This window comes from Eurytemora carolleeae, unplaced genomic scaffold, assembly GCF_000591075.1.
Source record: "Eurytemora carolleeae unplaced genomic scaffold, Eaff_2.0 scaffold163, whole genome shotgun sequence".
NCBI classification, from domain to species: Eukaryota; Metazoa; Arthropoda; class Copepoda; order Calanoida; family Temoridae; genus Eurytemora; species Eurytemora carolleeae.
The window spans coordinates 121491-148042 of NW_019396644.1; the positions used below are offsets into that span (position 1 = coordinate 121491).

The 26552-nt window shown below is 32.7% G+C and overlaps 3 protein-coding genes across 4 annotated transcripts in view; all 3 read left to right on the forward strand.

Moving 5' to 3' along the window:
- Positions 1–3976, forward strand: part of LOC111706798 (mediator of RNA polymerase II transcription subunit 25) — a 26994-nt gene extending 23018 nt beyond the window's left edge. The window contains exons 13-18 of the mRNA XM_023479737.1: positions 240–343; positions 873–973; positions 1722–1801; positions 2107–2256; positions 2905–3082; positions 3421–3976. Coding sequence (XP_023335505.1) covers positions 240–343; positions 873–973; positions 1722–1801; positions 2107–2256; positions 2905–3082; positions 3421–3716 — 909 coding nt within the window. The 3' untranslated portion in view covers positions 3717–3976. The remainder of the gene's footprint in view (positions 1–239; positions 344–872; positions 974–1721; positions 1802–2106; positions 2257–2904; positions 3083–3420) is intronic.
- LOC111706796 (protein arginine N-methyltransferase 9) overlaps positions 1–19789 on the forward strand; it is a 33551-nt gene extending 13762 nt beyond the window's left edge. Inside the window, exons 3-26 of one of the 2 annotated variants that reach the window (XM_023479735.1) lie at positions 5759–5765; positions 6932–7120; positions 7196–7238; positions 7560–7637; positions 7819–7924; positions 8333–8409; positions 8676–8725; positions 8923–9009; positions 9155–9276; positions 9630–9810; positions 10445–10513; positions 11217–11319; positions 12119–12221; positions 12472–12557; positions 13530–13606; positions 13785–14126; positions 14959–15068; positions 15657–15749; positions 16231–16397; positions 16577–16637; positions 17219–17299; positions 18695–18790; positions 19401–19489; positions 19660–19789. In XM_023479735.1, the coding sequence (XP_023335503.1) occupies positions 6939–7120; positions 7196–7238; positions 7560–7637; positions 7819–7924; positions 8333–8409; positions 8676–8725; positions 8923–9009; positions 9155–9276; positions 9630–9810; positions 10445–10513; positions 11217–11319; positions 12119–12221; positions 12472–12557; positions 13530–13606; positions 13785–14126; positions 14959–15068; positions 15657–15749; positions 16231–16397; positions 16577–16637; positions 17219–17299; positions 18695–18790; positions 19401–19489; positions 19660–19758 (2502 nt within the window). In that variant the 5' untranslated portion in view covers positions 5759–5765; positions 6932–6938 and the 3' untranslated portion in view covers positions 19759–19789. Of the gene's footprint in view, positions 1–5758; positions 5766–6931; positions 7121–7195; positions 7239–7559; positions 7638–7818; positions 7925–8332; positions 8410–8675; positions 8726–8922; positions 9010–9154; positions 9277–9629; positions 9811–10444; positions 10514–11216; positions 11320–12118; positions 12222–12471; positions 12558–13529; positions 13607–13784; positions 14127–14958; positions 15069–15656; positions 15750–16230; positions 16398–16576; positions 16638–17218; positions 17300–18584; positions 18660–18694; positions 18791–19400; positions 19490–19659 lie in introns of those variants that run through there. The other variant, XM_023479736.1, reaches the window with a different exon arrangement.
- A 516-nt stretch (positions 19790–20305) lies between these two features.
- LOC111706801 (non-specific lipid-transfer protein) lies at positions 20306–25720 on the forward strand. Its single transcript, XM_023479743.1, has 5 exons — positions 20306–20324; positions 23278–23341; positions 23839–23974; positions 24743–24843; positions 25613–25720. Coding segments are annotated over exons 1-5 (375 nt in total). The 5' UTR covers positions 20306–20322; the 3' UTR covers positions 25685–25720.
- Positions 25721–26552: the final 832 nt, after the last annotated feature.

Here is a 26552-nt window from a genome sequence, read left to right on the forward strand (position 1 = left end):
GGGGGGAGACAAGATGATGAAAAATATATTAAGCTACGGAAACAAAACGATCAGCCAAAAAAGTGCTTGGGAAGAACAAATAAAGGACCAAAATCAAATGAGAAAACCTCATTTAAGGCTTAAAAAAACAGAGATTAAAATAAAAAGAAAAAACATCCAAAACGAAAAACAAAATACTTCGGAAAAAAGTACAAAAAACGAAATGTTTGAAATTTAAAAAAAAAAAGTTCACTTTTTAGGATAATGGTCAGGCTGAAGTTCGGCCTGAGAACTGGCCTGGGAAGCTTATTATGCAGCTTATTCCTAAAACACTGGTTCAGACAATTGGAGGACAATATTTCAGGTAAATCATACAATAGACAATATTTCAGGTAAATCATACAATAGACAATATTTCAGGTAAATCATACAGTAGACAATATTTTAGGTAAATCATACAATAGACAATATTTCAGGGAAATCATACAATAGACAATATTTTAGGTAAATAATACAATAGACAATTTTTTAGGTAAATCATACAATAGACAATATTTCAGGTAATTCATACAGTAGACAATATTTCAGGTAAATCATACAATAGACAATATTTTAGGTAAATCATAAAAAAGACAATATTTCAGGTAAATGATACAATAGACAATATTTTAGGTAAATCATACAATAGACAATATTTCAGGTAAATCATACAATAGACAATATTTTAGGTAAATCATACAATAGACAATATTTCAGGTAAATCATACAATAGATAATATTTTAGGTAAATTATACGTCCAGCTATACCTAGCTATACTGTCTAGCTATACCTAGCTGTATTGTCTAGATATACCTAGCTTTATTGTCTAGCTATACCTAGTTATACTGTCTAGGCACTCTAAGTCTGTTCTGTTCCATCCTACTGATTGTGAATCTCTGGAAGCTTTGACCAAAGTCATGGGATCAGGATTCGCGGGCTGCGTTCATTTCACAGGTAAACTCATCGGCCGCCTACTCATTTGGTTCGGATTTTATCCGGGGGGCTCTGCAAGTGTTGGTGAAAGGGCAAATTGTAAAATATGTTTATACACTGGAGAACTAAAACGTGCGTTGCGGTTTTATGATATTAAAAGATGTCTAGGTGAAGAGTTCAGGTTGTGTCCTCCTTGTTCCCTCCCCTTTTTACGCTCAATTGTGAACTGTGCACTGGTGTAGGGTTGAAAATTTGGCAGAAAATGAATATTCAGAAAACCTATTGAATATCTAAGAAACTAATTATCTGGGAAACTAATGAATATCTTGGAAACTAATGAATATCTTGGAAACTAATGAACAATATCTAGGAAACTAATTAATATCTAGGAAACTAATTAATATCTAGGGAACTAATTAATGATTATCTGGGAAAATATGGAATATCTTGGAAACTAATGAATATCTAGGAAACTAATTAATATCTAGGAAACTAATGAATATCTTGGAAACTAGTGAATATTTTGAAAACTAATGAATATCTTGGAAACTAATGAACAATATCTAGGAAACTAATTAATATCTAGGAAACTAATGAATATCTTGGAAACTAATGAATGATTATCTGGGAAACTAGTGAATATCTTGGAAACTAATGAATATCTAGGAAACTAATTGATATCTAGGAAACTAATGAATATCTAGGAAACTAATGAACGAATATCTAGGAAACAAATGAATATCTAGGAAACTAATAAATGAATATCTAGGAAACTGTGATATCAAGGTTCTGATATTACTCTACTCTAGTGAGAAGAAAGCGTATCTAGGATTTATTCCAAACGACCAGGTATGAAATTAAAAAAGTTTAAAGTTTTGAAAAACTTCACATGAAAAAAAGTTAAGTGGGAATTCAAATGACCCTTTTTATTTTATCTGAAATTGTTTTATTTTCGTTCAAAGTTATTTACTTAAAACGATTTCTAAATAAACTTTATTTTCGCATTACATTCAGTATTCCTGTTCTTCTCAAATATTTTCATAACAAAATTTTCTTTGTGTATTCTTATAATGGAAAGAAAAACTTCCAAATAAATTTGCAATTGGCTTTGAATTTAATGGGGAAAATGAAATATGATTATTATTATTTTGTAGATAAGTTTCGTTGATCGAATCCGTACAGTGATTCAACAGCAGAAGGCTGGTCAGATGAGACAAGGCCTGCAACAGCAACAGCAACAGCAGATGCTGAACCAACAGCAGGGGAATATTCCTATGCAGCAGGGAAACATGATCTCACAACCGGTAAATCAACTTTTTTTTCAGTTCAGATGTAACTTGCAATACTTGGGAATACAGTGGTACTCATAAAACTCTGGAACAGGAAGACTACCATTAGACGAAAGTTATGATATTAAGTAGTTCAATGAACATTAAACATAACAAGTGTACACACTTGTAAAACTTTTAGCTTTATCATCATAGACAGTAAATTGCTTGTCTTACTATTTAATAGTTTTTGAGTCTCCTTTACATTTGATTGATTTCATATTGTTTTCCCATTCCACAGTTTTAAGGATTTTGTTTCATCGGGATTTATTTTTAAAAATGAATTTTTTCTTACTTCTTAAATAATTTTCTGGCTTATTTTCTTTCAGTAATCAATTGATAACAGTAAATATGCTTTCAACGACATTCTTCTTGTAATTTGGATTATTTAAAGTTTAGATAAGTTGACCATGAACAATAATTATGTTGAATTGTGTTTTTCCGTTAATTCTAGTTTCTAGTAAATCATGTTTCTAGCAATTATATTTGCAGCGGCATTCTTAAAAAAAATTAAAATTCGCCAATTAAAGATATCTGAAAAATTAAGCTTTGTGACCTGTCAACCTCAGACTTGATTGCTTTTACTTTATTGAAATAAATGTTTGAATTTTTCTTCATTTTTAGGGAATGATGATTTCTCAAGGTCAGCCTATAGTAGGAGGGTCAGGGTTGATGAACAATCAGGGGCAACAACAGATGGTGATGATGTCAGGGGGAAACATGGTTAGGATCCCACAGCAGGGGCAACAGTATATGCGGATGCAGGATCAGGGTCGGATGATGCACAATCCCGGCAATCCAGGTTCAGTAATTACTGCAGTGCTGGGATTCGAAAATATTTAGTCTCCTGGATACGGATTCGTTAAAAATATGCGGATCCACGGATTTGGATTTACGCGGTAAAATATCAACGAAACTACTTAAAAAGAAAAAGGACTTTTTTCTCAAACACATTTTAAATGTGAACTTGTGAGATATATCATCCAATACAGTCCTGACCATTAACTACAATATCAAGTTTCAAAAAAAAAACTTATTTTTTTTACCGAATGGGTTCAGGATCCAGATGTGGGTTAAAATGAAAAGATTAAATTTTTTTTTTAAAGTCAGATAAGTTTTAGTTACTTGTTTTTGTTATAGGTCTTCGGCAGATTCTTCAACAACCCTCTAGCATGATGGGAGGCATGCCGGGGCAAGTCATGCAGAATTCAGGCATGCAGGGTCAGGTCATGCAGGGCCAGGTTATGCAAGGGCAGGTCCTGCAGGGGCAGAATATGCAGGGACAGAGCATGCAAGGCCAGGGAATGCAGAATCAAGGCATGCCGGTACAAGGGATGCAGAGTAGTATGATGATGCAGCAGAGGATGATGCAACAACAACAACAGCAACAGCAGCAACAACAGCAACAAAGCGATCCTCTCAGAGATCTTATTTGATTATATGAATAAGATCGTACATTGTAAATATGATAAATGTTTAATCATATTACTTTTATTCCTTTGTTTGATGATCATCGTTAATGCACATATGATCAATGGTCCTAATAATTGTACTTTGTTTGATGATCATTGTGGATGCAGTACAAATTCATATATATATATGATCATTGATCATATAGCTTTTACCATTGTTTTGGATATAACTATTGCCAATTTATTCGGTATAAACATTCGCATGCCTACTATTTTCTTTAAGTGTTGAAAATTCAGAGTCCGCGATTTAAAAAATTCGGGGAAATACGGCTCGGGTCTAAGCTGTCGTTGGACCTTATTTACGGCTTGAGCTTTCGGATCCAAGCTGCATCTTATTTTCCACAGAGTTGAATTAAATAAACCGTGGCCGAATTTAAAGAATTTGAGCGGCGGTTTAAATTTAAGCCACGGCTTAAATATGGTTGGTTCCACTTAAAATTATATCAAATGTTTCAAGATTTATGCCGGCGCTTAATTCAAACCGGGTTTTGGCGGATTTTGGCGGATTTAAACCGCGGCTCAAATTCTTTAAATTCCATCTCTGGTTTAATATTCTATTTGGCGGATTTTCATGGTAGGAATGGGGGCATTCCGAGTTTTTATGTGAACAAGACGCAACATTGAGCCTTATTCTCCACTAAAACCAATCAAGGTCGGTTTTATTTTCATTGGGCCTAACTCCTTAAGTCGAGCCGAAGATCTTGCAGCTGTCAATCACGTGACACAAACTGTCCTCAGAGTTGGGTCTAAGATTGGGTCTTAAAGTCGGGTTTAAGGAATAACGACCCGAGCCGAAGCTTTTAAATCGCGGGCTCTGGAGTTGCAAAGAATAAAAAATTTAAATTTCAGAGACAATGTCCAAAACTGAAGAGAAACTTAAAGCCTACAGACTCATGTATGTATTATGGGGCCGAATTTAATGAATTAGCACAGTGTTAAAAGGACCGAATTCAATGAAGAGAGAGTTCGATAAACTACTTACCGCTGGTTCACGTGACAATGATACTTCACTGCCATTAGTGGAAGTTCTGGTTACGTGATGCGGACGTAGTAATTATATTATCAATTATATCTATTAAAAATGAAAAATTATTAACTTAAAATAATAATAGGAGAAAACCAAAGTTTTTCAGTCTCCTCTGGGATATCGTTGTTTTCGGATTGGTTGCGTATTTGCAGAATATGATCTATTTAAATCTACGATTTTTATACAAAATTTTATATATATAGAGTTTCCTATTTTGACACATTTTTATATCAATTTCTCGAGACAGGAACATCAGATAGAACTGTTATGGGTCTCGATGAACTCCTAAAATGCTTTTCATTTTTCCTTTACAGTCCCTTTAAGAGCTCATCATTAAGAGAAGATTTGATTTTAAAACCCAAGTACAGGAAAGAACTATAGGATGTCTTAAGCAATCCCTACACTACGTGATTTAATTTGCTTCAATGATAAAAATGATAGAAATCAATCTGACATCAAATTTACTTTAATTTGACGTAATACAGGAAAGAGAAAGAGGAGCAGAAACTGAAGAGAAAAGAGACAGTTTTCTATTTTATATCTCTAGAGTGGCTAAAGAACCTTCTACTTCCACAACCGGTTCAGGTGAATATATTTACAGCTTCAAGGACCTTTCGCAGCTGGTGTGGTCCCACAGATGAGCTCTATACGTACAGGCGTTTTAAACGCTCAAACAGACAAGCTAAATCACTAGTTGGCACTTCTTGCAACTTTTTTACATACATTTGCCAAAACACTCAACGCTCAAACTTTAAACCTTTTTTATTGATGATACCTTTATAATGATAACTTTATACTACTCTTGTCACAGATTTATAGAAAGGCATGTCTGATTCCTAACAATATATATTAATTATACATACAGGATGTAGCAGGATCCACGGAAGCTGACACTGCGGAAACGGAACCTGACGAACCGGAAATAACTGGTATGAAATATATAACGTGAGATGAACGGGGCGGGAGCATAGATGATTTAAGAAGAGGTCATGAGTCATATAAAGAGGTGTATTCAGGGCATGGTTCCTAGCTTGGCGGAGGGGGGGATAGATAAAACTCCTAAGAATGCGCGAATATTTTTTTCAGAGCTACCAACAACCTAACTAATCATTTTTACGAGAGTCATTTTTGTTGGTGCTCTTTCAATTTGGTCTCTTTTGCTGCCATTATTCGCATTTTCGTCAGTAATTTGTAATGGAGTTATTTAACCATAATACCATGAAAACAAACTTCGCCTCAATAAAAAATTGAGGCAAATCGGTCCAGTGGTTCAAGATTTATGCTCGGGCATCCAAACAAATAGACAAACAAAGATAACTATTTTATATATAGATTTTTAGATTTAATAGAAGATACTTTTAAGGAGACGAGGTGAAATATCTGCCTACAGTGTATTTAACCCTGGGTGTGAATCTATAGATGGAACCCTCACAGCTCAACAGTTTGAGAATGAAATCAGACACAGGAATATTTAGAGACAACATTCGAACTGGTTTAGATTTTCTTTAGATCTTAGGCAATTTAGAAAATAACTGTCTAACAGGATTTTACCACCCCCTGAATGTTCCAGTAAATATTTGCGGGATTGAGAACGTATTTGTATGTTACCCTTCAGTTAAAATTATTATAATTACAATACTTGAAAGGATCCTAATTCTAGAGTCCAGACTGTAAAATTAAACTGAAGGTTCACTCAATTTAATACGTTGACGGTCCCTTTAAAGAGATTGTTCACAGTTTCAAAAATACATTTAATATCCCAAATTTTTTATCAGAAACACAGCGAAGTAGCATGATAACCTTGTTTTCAAAATTTAAACTTTGCGGTTCTGTCCTTAAATAACGTTTTCACTTATCTAATGGCGATTCACTTCAGTTTATTACAATTTTAAGGGTATTTCAAATGACTGAGATAGTTACGACAAGATTCCTTTTTCAATCTATCTATAATAGTACATCTAGTATGAATCTAAAATAGGTGAACATTCTCTTCAAGTTTTTGTTTATGTTTACACTGCGTTACTATTTATTCATTTTTGTGTTCCAAATGTTGCATAACACTCTGTGATATAGAAAAAAAATTACAGTTTTCTAAATAAAAAATTTATTTGTATACACTTGTTTTCTTGAGATTTTTTTGTGTATTTTTCAGATTAAAAATGACCCCCGAAGAAAAGCGGGAAAAGGTTTCTGAATTTTCCCTGACTCAAGCGGTTAAGTACAGAACGACCCGGGACTTTGGACGGAGTTTCCCGCATTTTCTAGTTTACGCACAACTTAAACCTCAGCCGTTCAAGGATACACATTTAGAAGACTTTCTTAGTGTTGTTTACGCATTCAGGTTTATAGTTTGTTTTATCATTTTTCGAGATAACTTTTGAGAAAAAAAATGTTTTATATTTTTTATATTTTGCAGTGAGGAGTTAGAAAAGTCCGGTAAACCTGAGAAAGTTCTCCAGGTTACACCAACCTTCAAATTTGCTAATATCAATTTGAACAGAGAGTTTTTTGATAGTTTAGATTTACACATAAATGATGAGACTTCAGAGACGACATTTTGGTATCTATTTAAACAATGATATATTTTCTATCATACGGTTTCTTCCTTTGCAAAGTTATGTAATAACATTTTCTAACCTCCTCTCTCCTAATTTTAATTATCATATTCTAAAAAGTCGTGCTTTTTGACAACAAAACATGTTAAATGTTTTTAGAGAAAATCATCAAAAAGCGGTAAAAAAGATTATTTGCTACGCTTTGGCTTAAGGTTGGTTTGTTAGGTATACGAGCAAGCTGTTAATGTACTGCCTGAGAACTGCCATCTGTTAACCAACTACGGCAGTACACTTTATAAACAGGTTTGGTTCACACTTATTTTGATGCCGCGCAAAATTTTCAAACTTGATGATTAAAAAAATGTTTCTTCAATTTTCTGTGGCAATAGAAAAAGTTCTTCGTTGTCGCCTTCGTTCTTTCTTTTCCTATTATGAAATTTGTAATTGTTTTAACTGATGTTTTTTTTAACAAGTTTTTCTTTAGGGTAAGCTGATAGACGCAGAGAGGATTCTACGTCAAGTTCTAAATATTGATCCAGATTTTCTTCTAGCCAAGGATAGGCTGGAAAATATGGCCGCCACTCTTCTAGGTAATGTTTATGTAAATAAACATGGCCGCCACTTTCATGAGGACGATTCATGCAATTAATTCTTTAGTAAGAAAAATGTTTCTAAATGAATATGGCCGCCAGTCTCTCAGGTAACATTGATGTGAATAAACATAGCCACCATTCTCTTACTCTTGGTAATATTGTTGTAATTGAATATGGCAGCCATTCTCAGGGAACATTTATTTAATTTATTCTTACGTCATAATAATGTAAATAAACATGGCCGCCGCTCTCATAGCTAACAAATTGATGTAATCATAGATGCCCGCCACTCTTATAGGTAACAATGCCTACAGCCATCTAGGAATTATCAAAAAAAGATTATTTCAAAGTTAAAGCATCTCTGTTAACGATTTTAAAGTTTAATTATGTTTTTCTAATTTCTAGATCGATGGCACTTCCCAATGCTGAATGACAGAGACCGTAACAGCAAATACCGAAGGGCTATTCATAATAAAATTCAGGTAAAAATCAGTAAGATTTAGATTTCTAAAATGAATTAGTAAGGCACTATTAATTATTGTTGCTATTTTAAGGGATTGATTAATGCGTACAGATTGCAATAGAATTGTAAAGGGGAAAAAATGCTTAAAAATATCAAAATTACATAATGTCTCTAATAAAATTACTCAAATTCTTTTTCCTTTTTGCAGGGGGGAGCATAGCCTACTCCTAAGGCCATCCGCCCATGAATATTTGAAAGGCTACTAGTTATAATTCTGGTTTCTAGGGCGGCTGCAAGACCGTGCTGGATATTGGGACAGGAACCGGTTTACTCAGGTATTACTCAGAGTTTACTTGTCTCGTTTTAAGTTCAAATTCAACATTTAACTTCAATTGCAATATGGCTCAATTTTAAAACTTGATTTTTATATAATGGTTAAGGTTAACATTTGTCATTCAAAATCTCCTTCAATCATTAAAAGGAAGAGAGAGAATACTAAATTTCTGTTGGTTAAAGCTGCTTTATTATTTAGCTTGTATGCTGCTGAAGCGGGAGCTTCAAGAGTTTATGCTTGTGAAGCTTCTGAAGTTATGGCGATAACAGCTGCTGATGTTTTTAGGTATCTTAATAATTTTGATGGTGGAAAAAAGGTTTTAAAGGAAGAAATAAATCTGAACTTCAGGTAAAAAAAATGTAAAAAGAGAACTGGCTGAGATCCAATTTTGCAGTTTTCCCTCCAAATCTTTGACTATCATTTTTATTAGACTAAACCCCGGAGGTAATGTGATAAAGTTGTTACCAAAACTCTCAACTGACTTGACACATGAAGATATTCCTGAACATGTTCAACTACTGGTTACAGAAACTTTTGACGCAGGACTTCTAGGTATTTTAATTCTATTAAAAATTAAAACGATTCTTAACTGGTTGTCATTTTATTACTATTTATTTGTTAAACTTTATAATTTTAATAGACTAACCCTGTATTCTGGGAATTACTAATCCTTGCTCGTGTCTTTCCTGTTCTGTTTGCTTTTGATATTTCAGCACCAATGCACATTTTATTTTGTTCTTGTTTTTTTGTAATAGATTTAGTTTTACTCTATTTGTTTTTACTTATATAAAATTGTATTTTTTATTATCATTAAAAAAGTTTGTTACGGTCGTCGAACTAATTGTGAAAATAACTTCTTAAATGTCGATATATTATAACTATTAATTTGATAAAAATAACTTTAGGAGAGCATGTTCTTCAAAGCTTACAGCATGCCTGGAGCAACCTTCTCATACATCCGTCCTCTCCCGTCTCTGGTATCCCTAACCCAACCTTCTCCAGTAGCAGAACTATCCCGGCCGGAGCAGATTTCTATATCTGTGGCCTGGAATCCAAGTATATCAGAAACCAAACCAAATATGCAAAGTAAGTTTTAAAGTGTTGGTCATACAATTTTAAATATTACGGACCGGTTGTTTTTACACCCTTTATAGTTCAAAGTCATATATCTCAAATTTTAAATTGGACATTTTCTCATCATTTAGCTTGATATTTTGTGAATAAGAGTGGCATTGACATTTTGAACAGGGGTATTAGGGTTGTTTTAATAGAAGGATTCGAATGAACCCTCTTAAAGGTTTAATTAAAGTGCAACAAAATAAAAGATCTAAACCCAAAAGATTGGCATTTCCTCATCATTTAGCTGTATACAGGGTGTATATTTTGTGAATAATAATCTCAAATTTATAAAGAGAAAGATGAAGATAAAGGCGAAAACTTAATTGTAAAAAATGCCGACAATTACTAATATTTAAGAATTTCTTAATATTAATATTCTAATGCTATATTGTGTTTACTTAAATAAATTCCTAATTGTGCGTGTTTGTTTAGCAAAAAGTATGAACCAAGAAACTTTCCTAAGAAAGCATAAAAAATTAATAAATCTTTTATATGAAATATGATGCAGAGATAGGTATGGATATTTAGATACACAAAACCTGGATATCCGTTCACATTTATTATCTCAAAATCCTAGGTAAAAATATGAAATATGTTGCAGGGATAGGTATGGATATTTGGATACACAAAACCTGGATATCCGTTCACATTTATTATCTCAAAATCCCAGGTAAAAATATGAAAAGAAGTTGAGTATTTGCCACAAATTCTAATTTTCCATTCCCATATCTTTGCAACCTCATGTCGTAGACCTTAGACATTCTAAACTTTGGATTCTTTTAGTTCTAAATATCTAAGTTTGAAATATTAAAGGTTTTCATTATAAGGTTGCAAAGATATCAGAATATTTGATTTTGTGGCAAAGGCTCAATTCCTTTGAATTAACATTGACCCTTTTAGTAACTGTTCATATGCTAAACCCCAGGCTAGGGTTTAAATCACAGACTAACCAGACTGCGCATATGCCCTACCTGTATAGGCTAAGCAGGCCTTAAGTGTCCCTGCACGCCATGAAAGGTATTTTGCCTGCCATCTAACGGCCACTTGTTGCATGTAATACCCATTCAGGGGTTAAAATTTAAAACTTTTAAAGAAAAACTCCAATTTTAAACATAAAACATAACATTTATGAATTTATTCTATTTTTGAAGATTTTGTTTGTCGTATCCAAAGGATTCTTAAATATTCCTGAATTCAGATGTTTGCTGATTGCTCGTGTACAGTACTTGTACACAATAGAACCCGCAGTGGAAAATATCGCATATCATATGTTTCAATTGATCTCTGTTACTATCTTATCTCTGGTTTAAATAAAGGTTTAAATATAAGATTAGGGGTTAAAAACGTATTATGAAAAATTTAATTAATTTAAGGGAGCCTTACACCAGTGAGAGTCTAAGCAGTATACCTGGAGGGTATAAGCTACTGACCAAACCAAACCTTCTCTTTAGCATAGATTTCAACAACAAAACAGAGGTGACAATTTAAATCTATAAATACATCCTAAATGAGCGGGTATTTTAGTTCAAACTTCCAATGTGTGCCCAATACTGACTTTGTTTTTTTTAATCCCTCTGTAAGTTGACAAGTTAGGTCTTTTAGGAAGGATGTGATCTGTTAATTTAACTCTTATCAGCTGTTTATCTACCTGCATCAGGTGTTGATCCACCTGAACCAGCTGTTGATCTACGAGTTGCATCTGTTTATTTACCTGTGTCAGCTGTTGATCTACCTGCATCAGCTGTTAATCTACCTATATCAGCTTTTGATGTACCTGCATCAGCTGTTAATCTACCTGCATCGGCTATTAATCTATCTGTATCAGCTGCTAATCTACCTATATCAGCTGTTAATCTACCTATATCAACTGGATACAATCATTTAAGCTGTTGATTTACCTGTACCAGCTGCTTATCTACCTGTATCCGCTGTTGATCTACCTATATCAGCAGTTGATCTACATGCACCAGCTGCTGATCTACCGGTATTCTGATACTCATTTTAATGAATCCCTATGTAGGTTGATGAATTTAGCTGTTTTTATACCAGTCAGTATCCAGTATCCTCATACTTATGTTTTATGATTCCCTCTGTATATGTTGATAAGTTAAGCTTGGTTGGAAGGGTAGATCCACCTGTATCTAGTATCCTCATACTGATGTTTAACGATTCCCTCTGTATAGGTTGATAAGTTAAGCTTGGTTGGAAGTGTATTAGCTGTAGATCCACCTGTATCTAGTATCCTCATACTAATGTTTAATGATTCCCTCCTTAGGTTGATGAATTAAGCCTGGTTGGAAGGGTATCAGCTGTAGATCTACCTGTATCAGAGAATGGAGACCTTGACGCCCTGGTTGGATGGTTTACTCTGCATCTAGGTAATATTGATTATGTATAATGTTTATTGGTAAAATTGTCTTTAACTACGATTCATTGATGCGCTTACTTTTGAATTGAAGGATATAAGCTCAACTCCTTGGACATATGGGAAATTCACCAAAATATAATTAAAAATGATTCAAATAAAGAAACAGCAGTTTCCGAAGACTTGAATTATATAACTAAGGAGGGACCCTCTAAGCGCATTATAAAAAGATTAGAAATATATAATTTGTTACCTCTGTTTAGATGAGAATGAGAGAATAAATACAGAGCCAGGTTCTGAAACCTGTTGGCAGCAAGCCATCTTTCCTCTTAACCTTATGCACAATAAGGTATCTTATTCATTCATTCATTCATCCTTTCATTTATTAATCATTATTATTTGTTGGCACTAAGCTATCTTTCCTCTATACTTTATTTAAAATAAGGTATCGTATTCGTTCATTCATTCATCCTTTCATCCTTTCACCTATTCATTCATTCATTCCAATATTTAATTGATTTTTCACTTACTCATTTATTCATTTATTTGCTGGAAGAAAACAATTATATTTTTTAACATTACTTAACAGTGATTAATTCTTTTGAATATTTATTTCAAGGTCCATTTATTTATTCGCTAAGTTTAGGTAAACTAATTTACAATAAAAATTCAACAATCTTAATTCGTCTTTGACTTAATTCTGTCAAGTTCTCCTAATTTGTTACTTCTTCACTCTGTATTTATATGTTTAAAGTGTATGGTGTTCTGTTTACTGCAAGTCAATATGTACTGTCAACTATTGTAGGCATAGAGAATAGAATATATAGAGAGGAATTAAATGAATCTCTCGGTATGAATTTTTTTCAGTCCCTTTCAGCCTGAAAGGGAGTTCAAAGTGTACAAATCATGTAAATGTTCACAAATTATATGCAGTAGAGTACATTAATACAGTATGTTCCCTAGACTATCCATTTCAATTTCGAATTTTTTAAACTGTTAAATTAACTTTATAATGAATTAGGTGAATAAAAACATCATTTGATTTATAGTTATAACGGAAAATCATCGTTTGTAAAGTGGAAGGCATAGAGTTTATGTGAAATGATCATTGGTCAATCATGAAACTAGCCTATTTCATAATTTGGTTTTCTTTTAACAATAATTTTAGATTTTCTATAAAATGATATTCCTGGGCCCCACAGGTTATATAGCATAAATATGTGAAGTACACCTGCAGTATGGAAACAGTACAACAAAATGGCCGTTTTACTCTTTTTTCTAGTAAATTCCTCTCTATATATTCTATTCTCTATGATTGTAGGTGTACAAAACTGAATCTGTGATATCTACTGAGTTCAAGATACATAATCACGTGGAGCTTAACAATTGTAAAATTAGGTTAATTTTCATTTCTAGATTTTATTTTATAAAAATGAATTTTAGTAATTATGTTTGTTTCCATGTTCAGGTTAATAGATTTATGAAACTTGCATAATGTTGTATTTAACCATGAGCAAAAATGAAAAAGAAAGTTTTTTTTTGAGAATTTAGATAATGAAATGAAAATTGTTACTAGTACAAAACAAAATGGCCTCCTAAACCCATTAAACGGAAGTTTATCTCTGCTAAATGGTTTCCCAACCAACTCTGAATCTAACGGACTATCATCCAATGGACCAACATTGTCCTCTAATGGCTGTGCTGTATCATCTAATGGACACTTTACAACATCCAATGGACGCTTGACGTCCTCCAATGGGCACTTGACGTCTTCCAATGGGCACATAGAGTCCTCCAATGGTAAACTGGAGATTAGAATCCCAAAGGATTTGTTGTATTTGCCTGAATCTGAACTAAAGAGAATAAACTGCTCTAAGCTAGAAGAAGTATATCAGTGGGTTGCCTACTATGCTATTAGGTATAAAAAAAAATGAGAGGATGTATATTATTCTTAAACTGGGGTTTGAAGATCTGCGGGGGGATGTAAAATTGAACATGAAAAGGCAAGTTTTTTTCACCCTTTATTATATTTTTACCCTGAAAAATAAAAAAATTATGTTCATGAGCTGGGAACTGTTGAATTAACGGATTATGAGGGGGGGGGGGGGCTCGACCTTTACTTTTATGGATTATAGTTAACTGGCTAATGTTATCATTATAATCAGTTTAGCTCCTAAATTCCGTTAAAATTATGCAGTCTAATTCTTTCTTATTTAAAAGTAATGATATTGAAATAATACTCTACAAATTATTATTCAAGAAAATGTCGCAACACATTTTTCATTTATTTGGAATTAATGTAAAGAACATTTTTTCACGCTTTGAGTATGTTGTGATAGTATACTAGACTCTACCTGGATGTAGAGAAGTATGTTGTGATAGTATATTAGACTCTCTACCTGGATGTAGAGAAGTATATTGCGATAGTATACTAAACTCTTCCTGGATGTAGAGAAGTATGTTGTGATAGTATACTAAACTCTACCTGGATGTAGAGAAGTATGTTGCGATAGTATACTACACTATACCTATGTCTAGAGAGGTATGTTGTGAGTGTATACTACATATACCTATGTCTAGAGAGGTATGTTGTGAGAGTATGCTAGACTATACCTATGTCTAGAGAAGTATGTTGTGAGTGTATACTACATATACCTATGTCTAGAGAAGTACGTTGTGAGTGTATACTAGACTATACCTATGTCTAGAGAAGTATGTTGTGAGTGTATACTACATATACCTATGTCTAGAGAGGTATGTTGTGAGAGTATACTAGACTATACCTGGATGATACCTCTTCTCTCTCTACAGATAACTAAATCCATCCCAACCTCCAGGCTTAATCTAGTAGTTAATACTGGTAAATTTACGTTATATCTTTATTATTATTGTCTCATTGTAGCATTGTCTTGTTTTGTTGTCTTCTTGTCTCATTGTATCATTGTCTTGTTGTTTTGTTGTCTTCTTGTCTCATTGTATCATTGTCTTGTTTTGTTGTCTTCTTGTCTCATTGTATCATTGTCTTGTGTTTTTGTTGTCTTCTTGTCTCATTGTATCATTGTCTTGTTGTTTTGTTGTCGTCTTGTCTCATTGTATTATTGTCTTGTTGTTTTGTTGTCTTCTTGTCTCATTGTATCATTGTCTTGTTGTTTTGTTGTCTTCTTGTCACATTGCTCATTGTGTAATTTTCTTCTTGTCTCATTGTATCATTGGCTCATTACTTTGTCATCTCATTGTCTTATTGTCTCGTTACTTTGTTGTCTTATTGCCTCATCGTCTTGTTACTTCTTTGTCTAGTTGTTTCGATTTCCTTGTCATTGTCTCTGTGTCTCGTTTTCATTGTCATTGTCGTCTCTGTCATTGTTATTGTAATTTTCTCATTGTTTTATTGTTTCATTGTTATTGTCATGTATAATTATCATTATTATTACTGTATATAATTGTTTAGATGAGCGGGAGAAAGGTCGAGTAATTCTGGATTTTGTTTCCTCCACTGTAAAATCTAACAACATAGATATATCCAGGATATCTTGTATAACAGGTAGATATATCCAGGATATCTTTTATAACAGGTAGATATATCCAGGATATCTTTTANTATCTTGTATAATAGGTGGATATTATATCCAGAATATCTTGTATAATGGGTAGATATATATCCAGAATATCTTGTATAATAGGTGGATATATATCCAGGATATTATTTGCTACAAATGCAAATTATAAAATCCTCAGCAAGTGGAAGAAAAACAAAGACTACATACTTGTCACAGTGTTATGTTTGCTACTGTATCATATTTGATAATGAGCTCTGTTTTATGGCAACATTCGGTTTACACTTAAAATAGTTAAAGTAATTATTTCAATCGGAATACTTTTTTCCGTTACAAAAATGTAAGACGACATTTTGAATATTTCCAAAACTTTCAGCAATAGTTTTTGTTCTCTCCCTTATTTATCCTTGATATGGAAATTGATACTCTTGTGTTTAAATGATAACAATAATAATAATGATACTACAGGATTAGAGGGTGGTGGAGAAGATAAGTATAATATAGCGGTTGTATCTCCAGTTCTCCAGTCTGGAAGATTGGATCAATCCCTTCTCCAGTCTCTAGATATAGTACTGGGATCCTTAGTACCTGGATCAGGCATAATTCTACCTCATAAACTCCAGCTCTGGTGCCAGGTATCTGAACTTTAGACATTTCACTTTCTTTTAGTTTCATGAAAAAACTTTTCTGACTAAATGTGGATGAATCTGAAGACGTGTAAAAATCTTAATTTCTGGAAGAAGCTGTAGATTAAATATTGCATTCTTTCCCGAAGAGGAAACATACATTAAAAAAATAAAAAATGTTATCAAAGATTGTTGAGAGTGAAGAACTTTGTAATTATTCACATCTAAGAAGCAATGAACCTGTGTCAGGTGACTATAAAACACAAGAATAGTAAACATATTTTTACATTTTGAAAAATAATAAAAATAGCTGAAGGGCCCAGCGTTGCCCGTGGTAAAAAATGGATTTTTTTTGTCTATGTCACCCACAGGGTACCTATGAGTGTTCACAAAAAAATTCAGCCAATTGCCGTTTTGCCGGCTACAGGGAACATATATACGAATGTCTTGTTTTATTATATAGATGAAGTAAGGACTGACGATTCACTATAGTTTCAATAGAAGTAAACATTTCCATTTACTGTTAGCGCCGATTAAATGATTCATATCTCTAATTGGATAACGAGATGGATAGAAAGGTAGATGTTACCTTAATACAATTTCTATTGGTTTAGAATACCCTGATTGGATCAGGCGCTAATAGAATTGAACACCTATTTAATGTGCTAAACTCAATGAATGTAAACTTTGTGTCTCTAAAACCATGCAAACTCTTAGAAATATGTTGACGCCCTGTTTAAAAAATATATGTATATATGTATTTATATAATTATAGTACATATAGAAGTAATTTGAAAATTATGTTGTAGCTAACAAATTACTAATTACAGGGTTTAAGATTGCAGACCAGATAAATATTCTTGCAGTAACACATCTACAGGATATACAGTTCAAAACTATTAAACGAAAAGGTAATTCTAATTTAAAGTTTTTTTTACATGATGGGATGTAGGATGTATGTTGGATCTTGGGATGGAAACAATGTTTGTTTTCAGTCATGGATTAATAACTATAACAACACAGATAGAACACTAGATGTCGTCTTTTCAAGATTTAGGGGTTTTTCGTTCACAATAAACATGAGGCAGAAGCCCAAAAGAGTTACGCGCAGGCAGCGTTGAATTACAAGACAGAGAGAACAAAAAACCCTAAATCTTGAAAAAACGACATCTATTGTTCTGTCTGTGTTGTTATTAATCTATTGTTACAGTACTTTGGTATCATAGAGAATAGAATATATATTAGAGGGGAATTTAAAGAATCTCTCGGTATGAATTTTTTCAGTCCCTTTTAGCCTGAAAGGTAGTTCAAAGTGTACAAATCATGTAAATGTTCACAAATTATAAGCAGTAGAGTACATTAATACAGTATGTTCCCTAGACTATTCATTTCAATTTCGAATTTTTTAAAGCTGTAAAATAAACTTTATAATGGATTAGGTGAATAAAAAACCTCTTTTGATTTATAGTTATAACGGAAAATCATCGTTTGTAAAGTAAAAGGTATAGAGTCTATGTGAAATGATCATTGGTCAATTATGAAACCAGCCTATTTCAAAATTTGGTTTTCTTTTAACATTAATTTTAGATTATCTATAAATTTATATTCCAGGGCCCAAAAGGTTATATAGCATAAATATGTGAAGTACACCTGCAGTATGGAAACAGTACAACAAAATGGCCGTTTTACACTTTTTTCTAGTAAATTCCCCTCTAATATATATTCTATTCTCTTTGTTTGGTATAGATCTATTTATTTTTTATTTATCTAGGATGATACTAAACTAAATTTAGACAAATTCAATTAAAGTAATCTTGATTTATATCTATCTGCTGCTAGAGGTTAGAAGTATAGATTTAAATATATTTGATCTATCCTCAGACAACTGTAATCTATCTTTTAATCTATATATAGATTACCAAGACAAGTTCACATAAAGTAATCTATATTTAGATATATCTGTTGCTATAGAAGTTAAAAGTATAGATCTAAATGTACTTGATTTATTCAGACAAATCAAATCTATCTTAATCTATATATAGATTTACATGACAAGTTCAATCCATATTAATCTAAATTTTGATCTATCTGCTGCTCGATTTAAAGGTTAGAAGTATAGATCTAAATGTGTTTAATCTATCTTAATCTATATTTAGATTTGTCAAGACAAATTCAATTAAAGTAATCTATATTTAGATCTATCTGCTGCCATAGAGGTTAGAAGTATAGATCTAAATGTGTTTAATCTATCTTAATCTATATTTAGATTTGTCAAGACAAATTCAATTAAATTAATCTATATTTAGATCTATCTGCTGTCATAGAGGTTAGAAGTATAGATCTAAATGTGTTTAATCTATCCAGACAAATCAAATCTATTACCGTTGATATCATTGCTACAGGTAAATCGAATTCTGTTGAATGAACTGTAGCCGTAATTTCAAGTGATCAATTGGAAAAGAGACATATACCAGATTGATTACTATACCCTGTATTCCGTCATCATATTAGATATATAGAAGATGTGGTTGCTTTTTTACCTTAAACTGTCTTTTTGATAATTTCTCCATTCTTTCTGAAGCAGGGAACCCACTAATAAAATAATCAGCTTTTAACAAACTACAGTATTGATATCTAACGCATACATGACATACAAACATTTGAAGATTGAAATTATAGCCTATGCGATTATCTACAAGCTTTAACGCACATAATATAAAAAATTTCTTCTTAAATTCCTTTTTAAATTTTCTGAATAGTCCCGAAAATCACAATTTAGAGCTTTAAATATTCAATATGATGTGGGACAACCTGTATATATCTAGGTAGTGTACTGGTTTGTATATAAACTATATATCTAGGTAGAGCACATGGAGTAGTGTACTGGTTTGTATAATGAACTATATATCTAGGTAGAGCACATGGTGTTGTGCACTGGTTTGTATATAAAATATATATCTAGGTAGAGTACATGGTGTTGTGTACTGGTTTGTATATAAACTATATATTTAGGTAGAGTACATGGTGTTGTGTACTGGTTTGTACAGGACTATGGATGGGGTATTCAACAATCAACTTTGGAATCTGAAGCTTGGTGCCAGGTGATAATATATATAGTTGTACAGTGTAAGTACTGTGTAAGTACTGTGTACACTGTACAATGTCTAGTGTACGTACTATGTACACTGTAAAGAATTCAAAACCTTTCACATTGCTTTTTTAGCTTTCAGAATTTTATAAAATATAAAAATATTTCTATATTTTACTTCAGGGGGTTGTGATATGTACTGATAAAAGTGTGAATGCTGGTGATAAGGTTCAACTAGTATCCCACCTAGAGCAGGGAATACTAAACTTTACTATCAAATAATGAGCAAAAATAAAAATATCTTTAAAAAAAATTGTATTATTTAAATGTGATTTTGTTATGTGAACTACAAGTATTCTTGATGAATCTGAGGTCGGAGAATGAGATACGCTAATCTTAAGCTAATAGGGGATTGTACGTGTAATTTCAAGCGACCCTCCATGCATAGATATGTAATGCACGCTTATTTCATTTTTTTTCTGATCAAAAATGTAGAAGCTATTCTAATATTTACTTTAATCGGGCGAGGTACAGTAGTCGGTGATTATATCAATTCAAAGAAGACGACTTTTTTATAACAATGATTTGATCCCTGCCGATCGTTTTTCAAATTACAAGTTTATAAGTAAACAGAGAGAATCTGTTTATGTTTACATGTTTATGCGTTTCTGCTGTTTGAAAGCTTGGTAGAAATAAATAGTCATCTCCATTGTATTGATATTTACAACAACTACAGATGATTTCTAACTTCTGCTCTTTACACGAGAGATAAAGATTTAATCTTGTTTTCATATAGATAAATAATTGTTGAGAGATAATAATATCAGTTCTAAGACAGTGCACACCATGTAAGGAACATTTATGTATTGTGAGGGGTTAGAAATTTTTTTAGAGACCTAGCAGGACGCAGGGAGTCGCAATAATCCTTGGAATTTAAACACAACTTTGTAATCATCTTGGCTCTATATTCTGACGCAGCATTCTTTTAGCAAATTGAATAATTTTAAACTATTTTAACCAATAAAATTGTTTTACTTTTTTATCTTAGGATTAGAAGAATTCCCGGAAAATTTCCAATTTGAATTTGAATTACCAAATCTTCCAAAATGCTTCGCGCCACCCTGTTGTGTAGAATTTGTCGTGAATTTTCCTGCTTTATATACATTATTCAAAGCTACATAGCTGATTAACAACGGTACCATTGAAACCTTTGTCTGGAGATATCCTAGTTTTTCAATCCAGGTTTCTCTATAAAACCAGAATTGAAACGAATTTAACTTTGTATATTCAAAACAGAATATCGACGATATCCTCCATCTTGCTACAAAAATAAAGACCTTTCTGAACATGTAAATTCTAAAATAAAGGGAAGGCTACTTGAAATTATACGCCGACAGTCCATTTAAACTGATAATTTCTTAATCTTCTTTATTATGCAGAAAAATGAGTTCTCTCAATAATCATGTTCGTGTACTTTAAATAATTAATTAAGATAAGGAAGTATGTTTTAAACATACAGTGATAATCAGAAAACACTGGAATAGGAAGTCAACTTTTAGACTCAAGTGATGACTTTAAATAGTCCAATGAACAAACGGCAGAGCAATTGTGCAGTGTGAACAGACCCATTTTACTTTATTAATGATTAAATTAAATGCACTTCAGTATTGTTTTAATGTCGTCTTCTTATTTCACATTTTTCTGGTTCTCACTGTAATTATTAAGTTTAAGAAAAGTTGTATGGAGAATGGGAGCGCCTTGAATTGAAACTGTTCAAACTAAAAGACCCCCTAACATTTTATTTGCTAAAACAAAAGCATGTTCAAAAATTACTAAAATCTAGTTCGAAATTGTGAACGAAAGATTAGGGATGTAAAATATTTATAAGAATACCTATGACAATCTATTACTGTTCATAATTTTTTTTTCAATTTATTTAATACTAGACAAGCTTATCTAGGCAAGTTCATTTAAGATGTTTTATTTATTTAATACTAGACAAGCTTACTTAGGCAAGTTCATTAAACATGTTTTATTTAAATAAATTTGAAAAATTGCGATAGACGTGTGTGGAACGATCTCATCGGGTTAACTGTGCGAATTATAGCAATAGTAACTTCCATTTTGCTGTTGTTTTGTTTGCGTGACAAAAGTACAAGGTGTCCCAAAAAAATTAGAAACGACTTAATTGAAAGTCGTCTTTTTTCCGATGATTAATAAATGCCTAAGAGTGTATCAGAGAAAAGACTTTATGAGATATCCAAAATGTGGTTTTCATTCTTTGCATCTTTATAATTGATAGAGAAATATATAAAACATTTGAACAATTTTTATTTTTATTAATTTGAATGAAGACGAATACCCAAAGAGAATAGAATATAAATTTGAGTGGAATTTAGAGAATACCTTGGTATGAATTTTGTCAGTCCCTTTCAGCCTGAAAGGTAGTTCAAAGTGTACAAATCATGTAAATGTTCACAAATTATATGCAGTAGAGTACATTAATACAGTATGTTCCCTAGACTCCATTTTAATTTCGAATTTTTTAAAGCTGTTAAATAAACTTTTTAAAATTAATTAGGTAAATAAAAAACATCATTTGATTTATAGTTATAACAGAAAATCATTGTTTGTAATGTGAAAGGCATAGAGTCTATGTGAAATGATCATTGGTCAATTATGAAACCAGCCTATTTCATAATTTGGTTTTCTTTTAATATTAATTTTAGATTTTCTATAAAATGATATTCCAGGGCCCAAAAGGTTATATTGTGCAAATATGTGAAGTATACTTCACATATTTGCACCTGCCGTATGGAAACAGTACAAAATGGACAAAATGGACGTTTTACACTTTTTCTAGTAAATTTCCCTCTAATATATATTCTACTCTCTTTACGAATACCTCAAAATCTCTGCAAAAAATTAGACCACATTTTGGAATCCTGAGACCATTAGTTTTTAAGTGATGTATGTTTTCATTGTGATGCTAATGAAATTCGGGTGACAAATAATGCCGCGTAAATGAAAGACGAGTTATCACTCAATTCCCACGTTTATTAGGATGCTCTGAGTCTAGATCTAAGTGTTCAATATCTTTTTTATTTTAACTTTAAGATGGAAAGAGATACACTAAATTATTGTTATTCTACAGTGAAACCCGGAATAACGAATACATCGGGAGACTTTCTCAAACGTCGTCTTGAAAATTTTTCAAAGAGTTTTATACTATTTTACGTAAATTTTAGTATTTGCGAAAATAAATAAATAACCATGAATATGCGAGAACAGTTTTAAAGAGTTCCATATAATCATTTAATTAAAAAACTAAATATCTGCAACATTCCATTATCAGAAAGTGAAGAATACGACATTTGATGAATTCTTTCGATGAATTCGTTATTAAGGGTTTCACTGTAAGTTGTGAGCGTTGTGAACTTTTAACCATTTCAAATATCCAAATTGTCCTGTTGATGTAGCAAGTTAATTTTTGTTCTTTATAGTGTGAACTATCTTGGGAACCCAGGGCACTCATAGTTAATTCCGCCGTTTACCAGCACTTGGTCCATTTTTTAAAGTCACCCCACTCAACTTAAAATCTCAAAACCATGAGCAAACTCGAATGTTTGACTATAAGAGCTATAATATGGTTTTCAATAGATCGAAGCACGCATGAAAACAATTGTGTAGTGTACACAGGCACATTTTACTTAATAAATGGTCATACTAACAGCATCAAATATAAGATCGCTTTAATATCGTTTTTCTATCCCATAGTTTTAAGGGTCTCACTGTATTTAGGGCAACTTCTCCAGACGGATTCAAATCTAAAATCATCTTTGATGAGATTACTTCAGCACTGAAGGTATAGTGATATATTTAAACATGGTTACTCACAAAAGTTAAGACTCTAATTAAAAATATGCATGAAGGATTTTTCTTTTCTTGAATTGTGTAATTTATATTCTTAAAATGAAAACATATATTACAAAAGTGATAAATTCCTAACAACATTGTTTAATCATAAGAAGAAAGAAAACGACATTTATTCCACATTTTCCCCGGGTTTCTAATTCTACTGGCTTTCTAACCTAGCGCTGCCCAGATTACTCATAGTTACTCCCGCCGTTTACCCGCACTTGGAAGATTTTAACGGGAAACTAAATTTTCGCTATTTAATCGACCCACTTTACTTAGAGGGTCTTAGTAAAAACCAAGCTAAGTTCATTACCGTAGTTCTCCCGAGTTCCCCAATCAAAATTTGAGGCAAATCGTCAAGGGGTTCCTGAGCTATGATCGGACAGACAAACAGAGATTACAACTTTATATATATAGATACGCCCTGCATGTAAACTGTTCTAGGCTGATGGGGCAACCCTGGTGGGTAAAGTGAAGGGAATCTACGGGTTCAAGGTGAAGGGAGGACCAGGTGGAACTGAAGGATACTGGATTGTTGACGCTAAAAACGGATCCGGGTCGGTCGTCTTCAATGGAACCGGTTTGTTCGATCATTTATTATAACAAAATGGCCGATAACAAAATAATTTTCTCGATAAATAAATCCATCGTCAATGTAACCTCTAGATATCTTCTCTTAGAATAAATGTGTTTCAAAAACTAGATAACAGGGCGTCTTAATAATTCTCAAAAGCATTTTCTCTCTTTGTAATCTATTTTCCAATCGTCTTATACCTAGCAGCAGTTGAGATTTTTACCAATCTAGTTTTTTAAGGACACATACAGTGAACCCCTTAATAACGAATACATCGGAAAAATTTATCAAATGTCGTCTTGACAATTTTTCAATGAGTTTTATACTATATTACGTAAATTTCAGCATTTGTAAAAATAGATAAATAGCCATAAATATGCGGGAACAGTTTTAAAGAGTTCCATATAATCATTTAATTAAAAATCTAAATATCTGCAACATTCCATTATCAAAAAGTGAAGGATACGACATTTGATGAATTCTTTCGATGTATTTGTTACCCTATCTCTGCGGGGTACTTGAAAACCAGGATATGCTTGGGGGGGGGTCAATTTGACCCACAATACTTTTTGAGTTATGTAAAAAAAACTACAGGGGGGGGTCAACTTGACCCCCCCCCCCAGCAGGAATAGGGTTAAGGGTTTCACTGTCGCTAATTGGTTTGATGATGGTTAAACTCGAAATGGTTTTTTATTTAAAATTCATAAATCAAGTTAACGATTGATTGACATGTTATTTAAAGATCAGTTATTATATTTTATTTTATTTGATCAGAAAAACCTGATGTAACCCTAATCATGACGGACTCTGACCTTTTGGATTTGATGACAGGAAAACTCAACTCTCAGAAGGCGTTCTTCCAGGGTAAACTGAAGGTAAGGGACTGAACACATAAACCCAGCAATTGTGTAGTGTACACGACCCACTAGACGTGGACCCATTTAAGTTAATTTGTTGATGGGCAAGCTATCCGGTAAGACTAAATCACTTATATGGCTTAAAATGTCATCTTCACTTTCCACAGTTTAAAGGGTTTTCTGTATGTTACCCATAGAATAAAAATACATTTTTGCAATTTTCATAATTTTGAAATTACTTTTGAGATTTAATTTTTCACCCCTTTAATATGCTGCTCCTAGGTGCATGAGAATAATTTAATTTGCTGCTCCTAGGTGCAAGGGAATATGGGGTCGGCCATGAAGCTCTCTGAATATATTAATATGCTGCTATTAGGTGCATGTGAATAATTAAATTTGCTGCTCCTAGGTGCAAGGGAATATGGGGTTGGCAATGAAGCTCTCTGAATATATTAATTTGCTGCTCCTAGGTGCATGGGAATAATTTTATTTGTTACTCCTAGGTGCAAGGGAATATGGGGTTGGCCATGAAGCTCTCTGAATATATTAATATGCTGCCCCTAGGTGCATGGGAATAATTTTATTTGATAATCCCCTAGGTGCAAGGGAATATGGGGTTAGCCATGAAGCTCTCTGAATATTTTGATATGCTGCTCCTAGGTGCATGGGAATAATTTAATTTGCTGCTCCTAGGTGCAAGGGAATATGGGGTTGGCCATGAAGCTCTCTGAATATTTTGATATGCTGCTCCTAGGTGCATGAGAATAATTTAATTTGCTGCTCCTAGGTGCAAGGGAATATGGGGTTGGCTATGAAGCTCTCTGAATTCCAGAAGAAAGCTCCAAAAGCAAAATTGTAAAAATGTTAGAAAGTTTAATATAGATAAAAGCAACTATTTTTGTGTTTTTATTCATTATAATTCGTTATTTATATACAGGGTGTCCCAATAGACATGGGAATTATTAGAAGACATAACATTATTTGTACCACTGGAATTAGGTAGTACAACGCTAATTCTTAAAGGGACAGTAAAGGAAAAATGAAAGGGAATATAGACTGAAAGCTAATCACTTTAGCTCTTGATCGCGACCCATGAAAGTTTTATCTGATGTTCCTGTCTCGAGAAATTGATATAAAACTGTGTTAAAATACGAAAATTCATATATGTAAAATTTTGAAAATCTGAAACTTAAATCACGTGACCAGAACAATCACCAATGGCAGAGCAGTATACTGGTCACGTGTCTCCGCCTGTATCACGTGACCACTTTACTGCACTGCCATTGGTGGAATTTCTGGTCAAGTAATACGGACGTAAAAATAATATTATGGATGAAATCTATTGAAAATAGAAATAACAAATATAAAAGTAAACCTAATTTACAATTAGCTTTCTCTGGGATATCATCGTTTTCAGATTGGTTGCTTATTTGCTGAATATGATCTGTTTAAACCTACTACTTTTATACAAAATTGTATATATATTAATTTTCGTATATATTTGACACAGTTTTATATCAATTTCTCGAGACAGGAACATCAGATATAACTTTCATGGGTCGCGATCAAGAGCTAAAGTGATTAGCTTTCAGCCTATACCCCCTTTCATTTTTCCTTTACTGTCCCTTTAACGAAGACGATTCTTCTCCTGCTTCCCTGTTTATTGGGACACCCGGCCTGTAAAAGAAGACAAAAGACAAAGTATTTTATTATTAAAAGAGGGTTCA